At 41.4% G+C, this 14,850-nt stretch overlaps 1 protein-coding gene across 1 annotated transcript in view; it reads right to left on the bottom strand.

Moving 5' to 3' along the window:
- The window catches only part of OSBPL10 (oxysterol binding protein like 10), a 231,883-nt gene that overhangs the window by 34,514 nt on the left and 182,519 nt on the right, over positions 1-14,850 (bottom strand). Inside the window, exon 8 of the mRNA XM_074195628.1 lies at positions 12,305-12,379. Within this exon, the coding sequence (XP_074051729.1) occupies positions 12,305-12,379 (75 nt within the window). The remainder of the gene's footprint in view (positions 1-12,304; positions 12,380-14,850) is intronic.

Here is a 14,850-nt window from a genome sequence, read left to right as displayed (position 1 = left end):
AAACTAGGCACTATTACTACCATTTCCTGAAGAATGACACAGAGGATTGGTAGGTGATTGTGTTATAAGCATTTCCTCAAATTCTGAGTAATGACCAAAATAATTCATCTACTCAGGAAGCATTTATTAAACCCTTAGTATATGACAGCCACATGGATGCCATGATTATGAAGTGGGCACAGTTATGGGAATAAGTAACGGGAGGGGCGAGGTTGGATCAGAAAAGAACTTGAAGGGAGTTAGAGGTTGCCTGGCAAGAAAATGAAGAGGGAGATAATTTCAGATATGGAAGACAGCTAATACAATGACTGAGAGATGGAAAATGGCATATCACATGAGGGAACAGAAGAAAGTAGATATGGAAAGGCAGGTGGAAGCCCCTTTGTTAAGGGCTTTCAAAATCAAACAGAATTTGGGTTTCATCCAAGAGGGAGTCACTGGCACTTTCTAAGCACACAACTTTATTTTTTGTTCCCCAGAAAAAAGATATGTCCTATCCAGCACTAGGTCTCTTTCTCTTCCCCCAAAAAGGATACAAAAGGGAAAGCTTTTTAAAGAACACACAGATAAAGAAACTACTCGATTTTAAGCATTTCCACCTAGGAAGAAGGAAACAAATTCCCAACCTTCTCAAAATCACCAGGGTTTTCTAAGATAATAATGATTTCTGATAACCATTTTCCAGAGGATACCTGCTTTCAAGTGGTCTGGATTAACTAGTAGGCTGGGAGAATCTTCCTTTCACCCTTCTCTGACAAGCTCTGCATGTTCAATGTTTATAATCCACATGCAATCTGCTTCCTCCTACAGCGTTCTGCTTATTCAAAAATTAAACACAATTTGTCTTCAACCCCATCAGGGGAGAAGTCTTCCAAAGAACAGCCAAGTAAACACATTCATTTTAATACTGACCTCTCAGTTCTTCCCATTTGGAATCAACACTTCTATGTTCACCTAATTATTTCCCAAGATTCTGGCTCCAACAGAGAAGAAAAGCAGTTGAAAATTCCCTACAGCAAAAATCAATCCATCTTTGCCATCATCCACAGGGGCTGACCTTTAGATGGGTCCCCTTAAAATAAAGTTCAATTAGCAGTTTTCCTATAGTCCCAAGAGATCAAGCAACAAACTTGAGCCCAAAGCTTTACAAATTGCATTCCTTATTTCTTTCATAAAACAACATTGGACCCAACAATGACTGCTCACTTTGAAGACCTCCCAGTAAAGAGGACCTATTCCCCTTCATTCATGATGAAGTCATTTTTTGTTGCCAATCCTAAATTTGCCCCCTCTCCAATTTCTACCAGGTATGTCCTGTCCTACCTTCAGCGGCCAAGCTTATAGCAAGTGGAATTTCTCTTCTATTTAAACATTTCAGATCCTTGAAGAGGGCAGTCATGTCTCACTTGTCCCCAGTAGTCACAAACATGTCTTCTCTTCTCCAGTCAAAACAGCCTCTAGTACCTTCATTTACTGCAGGTCCTTCTGCTCTCCAACTCATCAATATCCTCAGACTTCTAGTCCATTATAATGGAAGCTTCTTGAGGGCAAGCACTCTTTTTGCCTTTCTTTATATCCCCAGCTCACTCTTAGCACAGTTCATGGATACTTAAGCTTGATGATTGACTCACTAAAATGTGACATCCAGATCCAACCACAGCAGTCCAGGTATAGTCCCCAAACTCCCAAAACAGGACCATCAAATCCTTAGTCCTGGCTGCTATGCTTCTCTTAATAGAGTCTCAATTCCATTTGCTTCCTTGGCAGATGGTCCATCCCCTTGATTGGTATTCAGTGCACAGTCCACTGAAAGCCCCAGATCTCATTATGGTGAATTATTCTCTAGACAAACCACTGCCATCTTGGATTTGAGAGGTTGGTATTGATGCGCCCAAACTTTAAATTTATCCCTTTTGTTGAAGCAAAAAGAACTTTGCATTTAGATTACTATCATATTCATTAGAGGTAGATGTGGTCACTTAAAACCAAATCACGCGGCCACAGGGAGATTAGTCCCCAGCTCAGCCCCGTGACTCTCTGCTCTCAGAAAGAACTTGGGGATTCTACATTTTCCAGAGTCAACTAGGGAACTGTTTCTGCCTTAATAATCACATGTCAAATGGATTGATTATGTATCTTAAGGAATCAAACTCCAAGTTAACAAGACAGCAAAAAAAAAAAAAAATCCAAGGATACTGCAACATTGAGGCACTAACAGTTGTAAATCTTCCTTCCACCAAACAGCCAGCTTTAGGGTCTTGTTACCTTTTTAAAACCAAAGACTTTTAGGGTTCGTGTTCACCCAGGACATAAAATTCAGTCCCTAACTTTTCAGCTTCTTTGGACTATTACAATTTCTTATTAGATTTAGCCCAAGAACTGTAATGGATAATGCCTCTATCATTTGGTGTTTTTTTTATGATTCCTCTCTTTAAGCTTTTGACATCTGAAGACCTAATAAACACACCATCCAAGCTACAGTCAGCAAACATTTACAATTATAATAGCAAGTTGGCATTTAAGGCTTTTAAGGGTTGGCAAGGCTCTCTAGGCATTGTCTTATTTGACATAATTAGTAATCCTGTAAGACAAAGACACTAGGTTTTAATCTAGATTTTTCAGATCATTACACAAGGAGTCTTCCTCTAAATTCACTTCACTATCCAAGTTGCCCCTCCATGGTCCTATGGAGGCAAGGGACTGTACTAGACAAATAGATGTTCCCTGCCCTCAGAGGGCTTACCTATATAGCAATACATATTCCCTACACATATCCCATGATTTATATATTTACTGATTCAAAAACATAGCAAAAAGTTGGCGCTAGGTGTAGTTATTTCCACTTACTAAGACTGACTCTGATAAGTCTCTCAAACCCACTCTGTGTTTGGCTAGGCCTTTTTCAAGTCATCCCATAAATAAGAGGAGAGATGTCACCTTGATGATGACAAAATCACAGAACTTTATTATTCAAAAATAGTGTACTAACTTTGAAGTAAGGCCTGCCTTAAATGCTTGCTTATGGACTGGTGGATCTACAAGGCAATTTCCTCCCAGTCAATTCATGACTGAGTAGGGGAGGAGGGAGAAGGGCTGCCTCCACCACAGATTGAAACCCATTAGCAAGGGCTTTTGAGACAGACCATCTGGCCTAGAAGCTATGCTTGCATTTTCGAGATAGAGGGCAACTTTGGAAAGGTCATTTCAGATAAAAAAAAAAAAAGTGCATCATCTTAACAGTTTTGAAGGAAACAGGGTTTCTTTCCCTTTCCTCCCTGCCCCCCCTCCCCTCGCAGATTTAGGGAGGACTATTCAGGTCACCTCACAACTATCTGTAAAAGGGACAGTACATATGTTTGTCCATGTCTTAATGCGGTTTAAAATTTGAGTAACTCAAACAACTGCAATGGGACTTCAGCAGCACCCTATATGTGCAACATTGGGCAGTGCAATGTGGTGCAATGGAAGCAGCATAGGATTTAGTGTCAGATCTGAGTTTAAATCCTGCCTCTACCATGTGTCACCTCACTGTGAGACTTTGGACACATCCCTTCAGCTCTCACAGTCTAAGTGTCCTCATCTGTCAAATGAGGTAGCCAAACAAATGGTTCTTTCTGGTCCTGAAGGTCTGCTCCTAAGGAAACATGGGGAAGGCCCTACCATTCCACTAACACTGACTCATTTCCACTTGGATCCCCTTTCAGCTCTGAAGCAGAGCAGTGACTTTACCAGGGGACCTTTATTTCTCTTTCTGATTTGTCATGCCGTCTAAACCCAAATAACCTCCTCTAATCCTCATCACAACCCTGTGAAGGAGATGCTCTCATGTCCCCATGGTAAATCAAACACTGGACCCAGAGTCAGGAAGACCACAGTTCAAAATCCACTTAAGTAGCTGTGGTGACCTTGGTCAAATTCTTTGCTCTCTGCCTGCCTCTGTTTTCTCAACTACAAAACAGGAATAATAATAGTACTTATGTCTTAGTTGGCTAGGAGGATCAAATGAAATAATGTATGTAAAATGCTTAGCAAACTTAAAAGCACTATGTAAATATTAACTATAATTATTAGTACAGATGAGGAAATAAAGACTTCATACATTCAATTTTCCAGGTATATTAGCTCCTAATCGATGGTCCAAAGTCACAAAAACATTAGTTACTGTCACTGCAGTCTTAATAGGAGAATAGGATATAAAACTCATTTATTTCAGTTTAATAAGCATTTATTAAGTTCCAATCTGACAAATTTTGTGCTGGGCATTTAGAGCTGAGTATAGCACCTGCATACAGAAGGTGATTAATAAATGCTTGAACTGACTTTAAATAAGACGTTGACATACAAAAATAAAATTGGAACAGTCCCTACCCTCAACTAGAGGGTACAAATGTCCAGAAAAGTAAATAGGAAGTAGATACAAAGTATTTTTGAGATGGAGAGAGCTCAAGACATCTAGTGGGATGAGAAAAATTTCATGAAGGAGGCGCCAGTTCCTAAATATTTTGCTGTCACAGTTTGCAAGGGTAGCTATATTTTAAGATGATCTCAGTTCAGCAAATGGTTTGGATGGATAGTAGAAGTCTTGTATTTTGAATTATCAAAAAGGATATTTATTGGTGGGGCAGCTTGGGGGGGACAGCTTAGTGACGCAGTGGATAGAGCACCAGCCCTGGAGTCAGGAGGACCATTTCCTAGCTGTGTGACCTTGGGCAGGTCACTTAACCCCATTGCCTTAAATAAATAAAAAAATTTTTAAAGATCCTGATTTTTAAAAAAAAAGCATTATTGGTCATTTTGAAACATACAACTAAAAACTAAACTAAAACTAAAACTAAAACCAAAAACTCCATCAAGAGTTAAAAAAAAAAATAAAATCCCATGTACTAACCACAGGATCAATGGAAAAGAGTTAGCTCATGGGCCCATCCCCAAGCTTCTCACACATTGTCACCTTGGGTATATCCTCAAACCTCTTCTTGTTAAGATATTTTTTCAGTTTTAAAATACAGACCCACCTAGATTAGCATCAAACCCATTTCTGCAAAACCATGACGACAGAAGAAACAGCATTATTGGAATCAGTAGCTCCATAGCAGGAAACTGTATCTCAAGAAAATGGTTGAAACATGAACTGACAGTGGGTTTAATGACACGAGTCAGGGTTATGTCTCATGCCTGCCTATATCCAAGAAGCTTGGATAAACTCCTTTGTATATCACTGAACATTTCCACAGGTGTCCTTACCTGTATTATTAGTCTCAGTATGATAGAGGCTGAGAGCAAGCAGCCCAGGGAAGGTACAATAATGTCTACCCTGCCTGGATGGAAAGATCCCCCTGATCTAGGCTCAAATCTTCCCTCTGACACTCTACCTGTGAGACTGTGGACAGGTCACTTAACTTTCATGGGTCAGCTTTCTCATATGAGAAATGAGCGGGTAGAACTGGACAGACCCTTCCAGGTCTATGGTCCCAGGAATCTGAGACAGGGAAGTCTCAAGGCAGTGACCTGGGAGGTGCCTTCTCAAGTCCAGCTCCATTATTCAGGGCCTGCTTGAGGAAGCCCCTCCACCTGTTGGATCTTAGTCTCCTCAACTAAAATGGAGAGGAAAATCCCAGTTTTTAAACCCTATGATCCTATTCAAAGCTACTACCTCCAAAACTCCTAATTCTAGTGATAATGAAACCAAGACCCAGACAGGCTGAAATGTACTTGTCCCAAGTCACATAGCCAAAAAGCTTTGAAGCCAGGTGCTCTGATCCCAAATCCAGGGTACTATTCAAGGCCACCATATTTTCTTTACTCTGCAAGCCAACAATTAGGGCAGCTAGGTAGTGCAGTGGACAGGGACTTGGTCTTGTAGCATCAAATCCAAGGACCGGAGTTCAAATCCAGTCTCAGGCACTTGACACACTAGCTGTGTGACCTTGGGCAAGTCACTTCACCCTGACTGCCTCACATCCAGGGCCATCTCCAGTCATCCTGATTCATAACTGGTCTCTGGATCCAGATGGCTCTGGAGGAGAAACCGAGACTGGTAACTCACTCAAATCCAATTCATGTGCTTGTTACGGCATCACCTCCTTGAGAACAAAGGACAAAAACATCATCATCATCATCATCAGTCAGCAATTAAAGAGATATTAATATTCAGAGATCGAATATTTTCAAGTTACATTAGGCTGACTTATTAGGTTGTTTAGGCATGTCAGTCTTAACTGACTCTTCATGACACCATTTGGGTTTAATTGGCAGAGACAGTGAAGTGAGTGGTTTGTCATTTCCTTCTCCAGATCCTTTTAGAGATGAGGAAACTAAGGTAAGTAGGATGAAGTGACTTGCCCAGTGTCATTCAGCTCTATCTAAGTATCTAAGCTCACATTTGAACTAGACGCCTGACTCCAGGCCCCACACTCTACTGTGTCATTTCACTGCCCTATTTTATTTATTACATTTGCAGGAAATTCTAAAGGTTCCTCACTCGAGAGTCTAGAGAAATCAAATTATTTTCCCCTGATTTTCAGTTTTCTCTTTTCTTGGCTGAAAAGTTAAATTAATTCTTTGATACATATTCAAAACCTACAAGCAAAGATACAATGCTAATGAGCTTATTCAAGATTCAAATATGCATTTTATAGTCAGACTCAGGTCTGGAACAAGATGGTAAAAATCAAGTTTCTCTTCAGAATTTTCCTTCCCCCAGTGTTTTCCCATCACTCTTGGTTGTCTAGAACTGTTCCAACCCACTGAGGAAGCCACCAAGACTGCCCTCCCTACGCTTTAAAGCAACCTCTCCTGCCTCTTGCAGAGTCAAGACTTCCTCTTCTGCTCTGGATGCACAGCTCCCCACTAGTTATCAGAGATGAGAACAACCTGGCAAATGAACAAACCACTATGGGGACCTAACATATCACAGAACTTAGCAGTGTTTTCATTTTCAAAGGGGAGCTAGGCAAAAGAATTCATTTCAAAAGGTGGAATTTCAGGCAGTATGGCAGATAAGTTAAGGAGATGGTCAAAGGGGCAGAAATCTATGGAGGGGAGCTTTCCAGAGCTACTCAAATCATAATAAATGTGGGGTAGGGGAAGTGCCACACAGGCTTCCAAACTGTCCATAACTTGTTCTTTCAAAGATACTCCATGTCAGAGACATTGTTTACACCCAGAATGAAAACTATAAAGTTACAGGAACCTGCCCAAGAGTCCACAGGAGGGATCCCTTGATTGCTGTAGGCAGTAGAAAAAAGAGCCATGAAAGACACAGGAGGATTTCTCCTGGAAGCCACCTCATTTCTACATCAGGGAAACTTCTCCTGCAAGTTGTGGCTTTGGCCAATGTGGTAGTTACCTGAATTGACAAAAGGATTACAGGTAATGGGTGATGTGATGATCCTCTTGATATCCTGGAGAAAATCTGAGGGTCAATCCTGGGTTTGGAATTTAGGCAAAGGCTGGGCCTCTGAGTAACAGAGCCAGCACAAGACTGGCTTGATCAGAACAGTTTAAGGGCAGGTCAGCAGGTGAGGAAGATGACAAAATGATCCAGGTGATAGGACTGGGCTGATAACATGTCAGAGAGAAAAATCAACACTACCATCCTCCATGGTTTTTCCTGCTTCTCAGTTCTGTAACCAATAACACATACAGTAGACCATGGGTGACCATCGATTGGAGACACGTCATGGGGAGTTCTTTTTCAGCAATGAGTTGGCTTTCATGGCCCCTGAAATCCTGTTCAACTCTCAGATTCTGCAGCCGTTTGCAAAGCCTGCCTCACCACAACCACCAGAACCAATCACCCTTTTTTTGGACCAAGGAAGAGGAGTTTAATTTTTAGGATCCTCATTTGCAGTGAAAGATGGAGGAAAGGATCTCAGATGAAACAAAGAAAAGAAAGGACAAAAGAGAGGAGCAGAAAAAAGGAGAGACACTATTGGTTAGATAGTATGTGGCTACAATGTATCCGTGGCCACAACCTGTCCATGTACACTGAAGCTAACAAGCACATTTGAGCAATATGGGAAGCACTTGGTGGGGGGGGGGGGCATATATGAGAAAAGATCCCTGATTTCAAGGAGCTCACATTCTAACCAGGGAGACAACAAGCAACAGAACCAAGATGAAGCCTTTGGCTAGGAAGTTGTCCAAAATCCAGATCCATTCACAGAGCACTCTGGACTCAGGATGTATCATCATCTTACCCCACCTTGCTTACTACTGGGGGAACCATATCCAAAGAGGGAGGATATGAGAAAGGAAGAAAATCAGGAGGCAGAAATGCACACTTACTGAGAAAAGGGAGAAGGGAGTGTGTGCAGCAGGAGAAACAGAGAAGTCTAGTAGAGAAAGAGCTGGCCTCGAGGTCAGGACAACACAACTGAGCAGCTGATTAAGTTATCATCTGCCTAGGGAGAGACTGTTTCCTCACAGGAAGCTCTCTAAATGCATGAAACATTAGATCCAAACCAAAAACAATAATGTAGGAGAAGATAAGCAGAGAGATGAGTGAGGTACAGGTGGAAGGCAGGAAATTTAAGAGAATCAAAGAGAAAATAAAATGAGGAAGTAAGGCAATGGAGAGGATGGTACAAGAGAAAGTGAGCTGTCGTCAGCAGATACTAGTCATCTACAAGATACTAAGGTCTGAAGAAACACTTGCTTATGTAACTAAGTGCTAGGGTACTGCCATCAAGTATTCTGAATGGCTAGAGATGGGTTCCCTTGTCATTATCACCCCACTTTCTTCATTTGTTTTTATATGATGTTTTTCAGAATTGTAATATCAATAATCAATCCCCAGAGTAGGATGTTAATGGTATATTTTAATATTGTCCTATTTTGGCATCCTACTGGCAGTGGCCATGCCCAGTGTCTTGCTTTTATACAAAACGGTTTGGTAGGCCTAGACAAGGAAGCCTGACCCTGCACACAAGTCTGTAAAAAAGGATCATCAAAGTGAATACATGCCTAGAGAGCAAACCCATGACCTGACCTCATGCTTTCTAATATTTACATAGTTTAAAAATATCCTCTTGAACAACAGGCAGCCACATTTTTGCTATCTGCTTTGAAGGAGCCATTTCTGATGCCCACAGGCCTTCTTCCATTGGAAAGTTTCTCCAAGGACAGGTCCAGCCTTGGCCAAAGGCATAGCCGGCCATCTGATTGCTATATCCTCACAGTTTGTAACAGTCCTATGTCTGCTTTTCCTCATTCAGCCCTGCTTCAATGAAGAGCAAAAGCTCATAAGATAACATGCATTCAACCCAATAGAGTGAGCTATAGTGAAAATGGCTTCAGAGCTCACAGGGGCACACAAGCCTCCCCCCATGTGTGGTGATTCTGTCTCATCTTGGGATATCAGACGCAGACATGGTGGCAGATAAGACTTGTCAGAGGGGCTGGAGGCTCATCCAGAGGGCAAGGATGGACTTGGCCGCCATCTTGCAAGTGCTTGTTCAGAGTATCTCAGCTGTCATCTCCTTCTCCAGGCATCCAGGAACAGGGTTCCTTTCTTGCTCTACCCACACATACATACACATTTCCCACATTTGGTTCTCATAGACTGGTATGGCAGGGGATCCTCCTGAGTAAAAGCTTCGACCTGCAGAAAGGTGAATTTTCAAATAAAAACACACCCTAAAAGATAGAGAAATCACTTCGAAAGAAATCAATCAATAAGCATTTATTAAATGCCTCCTGTATGGTGGGCACTTTGCTAAGTACAGGGGATACAAAGTAAAAAACCAAAACTGCCCCTGCCCCTGCCCCCAAGGAGCTTACATTCTATTGTTGTAAAGAAAAGAAGAGCCTATATGAACAGAACCAAAATAGATGCAAAGCAAATACAAAGTGCTTGGAGGGCATGGGGTGGGGAAAGAGGCAAAAGATAGACGTGCACGTATCATTATCTAAGACAAAAAACAAGCAGGACAGCCAGATGCCATGGATGGTTCTTTAAAAACTGCTCTGGAAGGAAGCATTTTGCAAGAAAAATCAATTGTCAATCCTTTTTCCTACAGGTACAGATCTGGAATCCACTTAAATTTGTAGGATCCTCATTAGTAGTGCAAGATGGAGAAAGGATCTCAGAAGAAACAAAGAAAACAAAGGACAAAAGAGAGGAGTAGAAAAAGAACAGAGACTCATGGTTAGATAGTGTGTGGCCACAACCCGTCCATGCACACTAAAGCCAACAAGCATATCTGAGCAACGTGGGAAGTACTGGGGGTGGGGGATGAAATACAAGAGACAGTCTCTGGTTTCAAGGAGCTCACAATCTAACCAGGGAGACAACATGCAACAGAAACAAGATCTAGTAAGAATTCACTGGAGTCAGTGTCTCAGGTCAGGGTGGGAGGTACTAGAATTAAAAAGACTGGGAAAAAGTATTTGATAGAGGGTGGGATTGCAGCTGAGGCTTGAAGGATGCTGGGAAAACTATGGGATGGAATTGAAGAAGAGGAGGAGAGGTCCAGGCAAGGAAGACAGCCAGAGGAAAATGCAAAGTGTGTGAGTGAGGAACAGCAAAGAAGAAGCAGGATCAATGGGTCACAGAGCCCATTGAATAATACGTTAAGAAGGTTAGAAAGACAGGAAGGGGGCAGGTTATTTAGGACTTCAAAAGCCAAAACAGCATTCTATCTTTGTCCCTGGAAGCAACAGGAGAAACTGGAGTTGGCCCAATGGGGGCAGGGGAGGCCATGGGTATAAGTTAGAGGTATCTAATTCCTTCACCCAAGTCCTACCACTATTGATGAGTTCCATTCCTTCAATATCAATTCAATCATGGTACCAGGGACAGAATGAGTTACTTGGTCTCCCTGACCAGTTTCTGGCTACACCAACAAAACACAAACTAACTGCTTTCCCAGATTTGGGATCAATCTGACATCACAGATTATTCTGGACAACCATAGGAAACTTCTTAGTTAATCAAGAAGCCTTCAAATATCAAGGGATAAAACAACTTTGTCACCCTACATTGGGACAGTGTTTACTCCAAAACTGAGTCATGTCTGTGAAAAACCATCAACCCAGTTGGAAGCTGCTGATGCCCTCTTCTCTTTCCTCCTACACCTGAGGCTGCCCACTTTCTCAGAGGTGATCACTTTGCAAGCTACCCATTAAAGCAAATTCTTATCTCTGGGGTTTCCTGAGCAATGGGGGCAACTTCCATGGAGGTCAATGGCAGGCAGGCCATAGAGTTGTTGGTCAATCAAAAAAGACCAGGGCCTGGCATAGACTCTAGAAGGTGCCTCTAATCAAAGGAACTCACCCACCCCAAAGTTTTATTCTTATCAAAGAAACAGGGATGTTGAACATTATCCTGACGGTTCCACTACAGGATTCTTTTCTGTCTTTTTTGGCGGGGGTGGGGAGAATTCTTTTCTGTTTGTGTGGTTTTGAACTTTTATCACATTACTCTTCTGGTCTTTTGTATTTACAACTCAGGGGGTAATGATTCATTAAGGCCAATGAACCTCCCTAGTTTGCTTTATTATCTCTCTCAGGTAAGACAGCCAGGACTTGGGTGAGGCCACTTTTCCAGAAGCTCTGAGGGGTTGGCCAGGGGCAGTCATAGGCAGTCAAGTTAGGGCCTATGGGAGAGGGCAAAGTTTGAACTCACTTTGATGCATGCTCACACCTACTAAAAAACAAACCTTTGGAGTAGCCTGTTGGTCTATGCCACCAATTTGGGCAACTAATGAAGGTCTAAGGCCATCTGATACCAGCTAAGGCTGCACTTGTCAAAATGGCCAGGACTCACCTTTCCACCATGGATACAGGATGCAGTCAGCAGCAGAATATTTGAGATGCCAGAGGCAAAGTCTAATTGCAAGCCAAGTCATTTCTATGGCAACACTGGGATGCTTGGGACTGGGACCTTACCCCAGAATCTTCACTGAGCTTGGGGGCTCTAACACCAGTAGTTGCCTGGCTATCTAAATTTGTAGGAAGTCCCTTACAGTCCTAAGGTGCTGAACCTACAGTGAAGGAAAGGAAAAACATTTCCAAAGGACCATTGGTTATTTCATTAGGGAGGGGGAGTTCTTGATGGATGGGACTGAATGACTAAATTTAAAACTGAACCCATAGGAGGTAGTCATGGAATAGCCAACTACTCTTCTCTTCTTAGAGGGGGCAGGGAATTGAATGGTGAGGATGTCTGGTTCAGAGGAGTAACCCTTCATGCAGAGAGGGGGCTGGCCTACAGACCCCCAAAATAGGAAATGGATGAGGACCCTCATTACATTTAGTCTGGACCAAATCACTTCATCTGGGTGGGTCTCTGTTTCCTCACCTGGAGAATGAGGGGGTTGGCTTGGTCGCCTTCTGAGGAACCTTCCAGCCCCTGTGGAATTGATGTCGGATCACTCTAAAGAGGGAAAAAAAAAAGAGTAGATTCTTAAGGCAGAAGCCAAGACAGGCAAAACGAGATGGCCACGAGTCAGGGCTCACATGATAGGAGAGCCAGCTTGGGGGGGGCTTCTGGCTCAGGCCACAGGGAACTCACAAAACCAGAGAAGGAAGCACCGGGGGCCCTGGGAACCTCTAGAGAAGCAAGACTCTCTCAAGGTCTGAATGGCTCTCCCTCCTCACCCCTGCCTGTAACCCCCATCCAGGCTGGGTTCAAAGGTCACCTCCCATGAAAGGTCTCTAGATGACCCCAGCAATCAGGACTTCTTGACACCCCCAAATGACTTTCATTTCCTTAGTTTGCCCTTTATGTTTGCTTCTCTGTGCAAATGCTATTCCCTCACTCCTAGAAGGTAAGACCCTTATAAACGCAGGGTTGGTGTTAATCAGATTTACATTATTTCAGAAAACCCTTTGCAGATATTCTTTCGTTTTCATATGTATCGATCCTGATTGCATTATAGCAATCTATTCCACTAATATGGCACAATTGATTTTTTCTGTATTCTCTCAGCACTTGGCACAGTACTGACCTAGCATTGCACAAATGTTTGATAAGCTTGAGATCAAGGAAACTATGAGAAAGGAAAATGTCTTCAGTAGATGGGGGTTAGGGTAGGGAACCTGTTCATCTGGACCTGAAGGTGAAGTTCATGTTTCTCTTGTGTGTGTGCCTGTGAAAGTATGTATAGGGGGTGTGTATGCTTGTGTCAGAGATTAATTTGACTTTCTTGGTTTAGTTTGAGGCAATAAATCACGAGGCAATGACATCTGTATGGAGCAAGTAACTGCAGATAGTTTTAAAGACCAAAGAGGAACTACAGAAAATCATCTGAGCTAGCCAAGTGGCATCATCTGTATTGGGGATCGATTGCTTTGTGGGTGTTTAGCCATGATAGAATTAGTTAAGGCAGGAAAAGTCACATACTGGGTTTAACCAAGCGTCTCCCTCCTCTAACCAGGATCTATTCTCAAATCAGGAGGCAGATTGAGGGTTTCACATCACAAGATTACACAGTAGGGTTTAAGTACTATGAATACTATATGGGTGCCATTTGGATACAAAGAGATTGATATAAATATAAATATAAAATTAAATTAGGGATTATTTTTATCAACTACATAAATGTTTCATTTGAAGCATCAAAAGAACTTGACTCTATAACTGCAAACAAATTAATTTGAACTCAGTCAATCCCATCAACATCTGTTCACCCATTCCTATTTATTTTTCATTTTATGGGCATAGTTTCTTTTTTGCTTTGCAATATTTCAGAATCAGAAAGACCTTTCCGGTTTTCCTTTACTTTTCATGTAGATGGACCTTAATTACTTTATTATATTACGTGAACGTTGTACAATTTATTTTGCCATTTTCCTCTTGTTTTTCATTTGGAGTACTTGCAGTTTTCCACACCTGCAATTAATGCTGCTCTAAAAAAATCCCAAAATAGATCCATTTTTTTTTGCAGACTATACATACAGGGCAATTATTTCCAAATGAAATTATTGAGTCAAATGATAAGATTATTTTTGTGATGCGTTGCATCTGTTAGGGATGCTAACTTAAAAAGGTATTCCTACTTTACAATTCTCTCAAAAACAAATTGAGTTTGTCTATTGTTGTCTATTTACTCAAAGCAGCACCATCTTGGATTTAATTGCTATGTGTTATTTTTTCCAGTTTCAAGGGGTGTGAAGCACCTCGAAGTTATTTTGTTTGCATTTCTTAGTCTGTTGGCGAGACAGAACTTTTTTCAAGCAATTATTAAAAATTTGTATTTCTTCTTATATAAACTGTTTGCTCACACCATTTGGCCCTTTATTGGGAAACTGGTGCCATCTCAGAATATTTCAATAATTAATTACCACTTTTTTAATTTCTCAAATACAATTGTCTTTTTCTCAATTATCCAATTATTCTAAATGTCAAATTATTGTCTTGGACAAATTTTCCCCATACATTTACTTTTAACATATTGTTTTACAAATGTTTTTAATTTTTATGTAATTGAGTATTTATTGACCTAATAATCAATAGATAAATATCCTTTTTACAGTGGAGATAAAGACAATATTTTTGTCCATCATCTAAGATTATAGGATCATAGACTTTGAATTGGAAAAAGTAGGAGTCACTGACTCAAATGCACTCTGCTCCCGCCCCACACACACATTTTTAACAGATGAGGAATCAGAGGTTTAGTAAAGTTAAATGACTTCTCTAGAGTCTAAAGCAGAATTTGAACACAGCTCTCCTTCCCAAGTGTGATCGTCTAGGTTTACTATACCACAGACATTGGTCTAAATCCATCAGTCAAGATCATGCTAATGAACCACCAAATTCACAGAATTAAAATAGTAGACAGGGTCTGGAGTTGTGATTTCACTTATCTAAAGAACTCCCAGGTGGAAACACTCTCAAACAAT

Source organism: Macrotis lagotis, chromosome 7 (assembly GCF_037893015.1).
Source record: "Macrotis lagotis isolate mMagLag1 chromosome 7, bilby.v1.9.chrom.fasta, whole genome shotgun sequence".
In the NCBI taxonomy this organism is placed as follows: Eukaryota; Metazoa; Chordata; class Mammalia; order Peramelemorphia; family Peramelidae; genus Macrotis; species Macrotis lagotis.
Note: the sequence above shows the minus strand (reverse complement) of the source record. Positions and strands in the feature narration are given on the sequence as shown.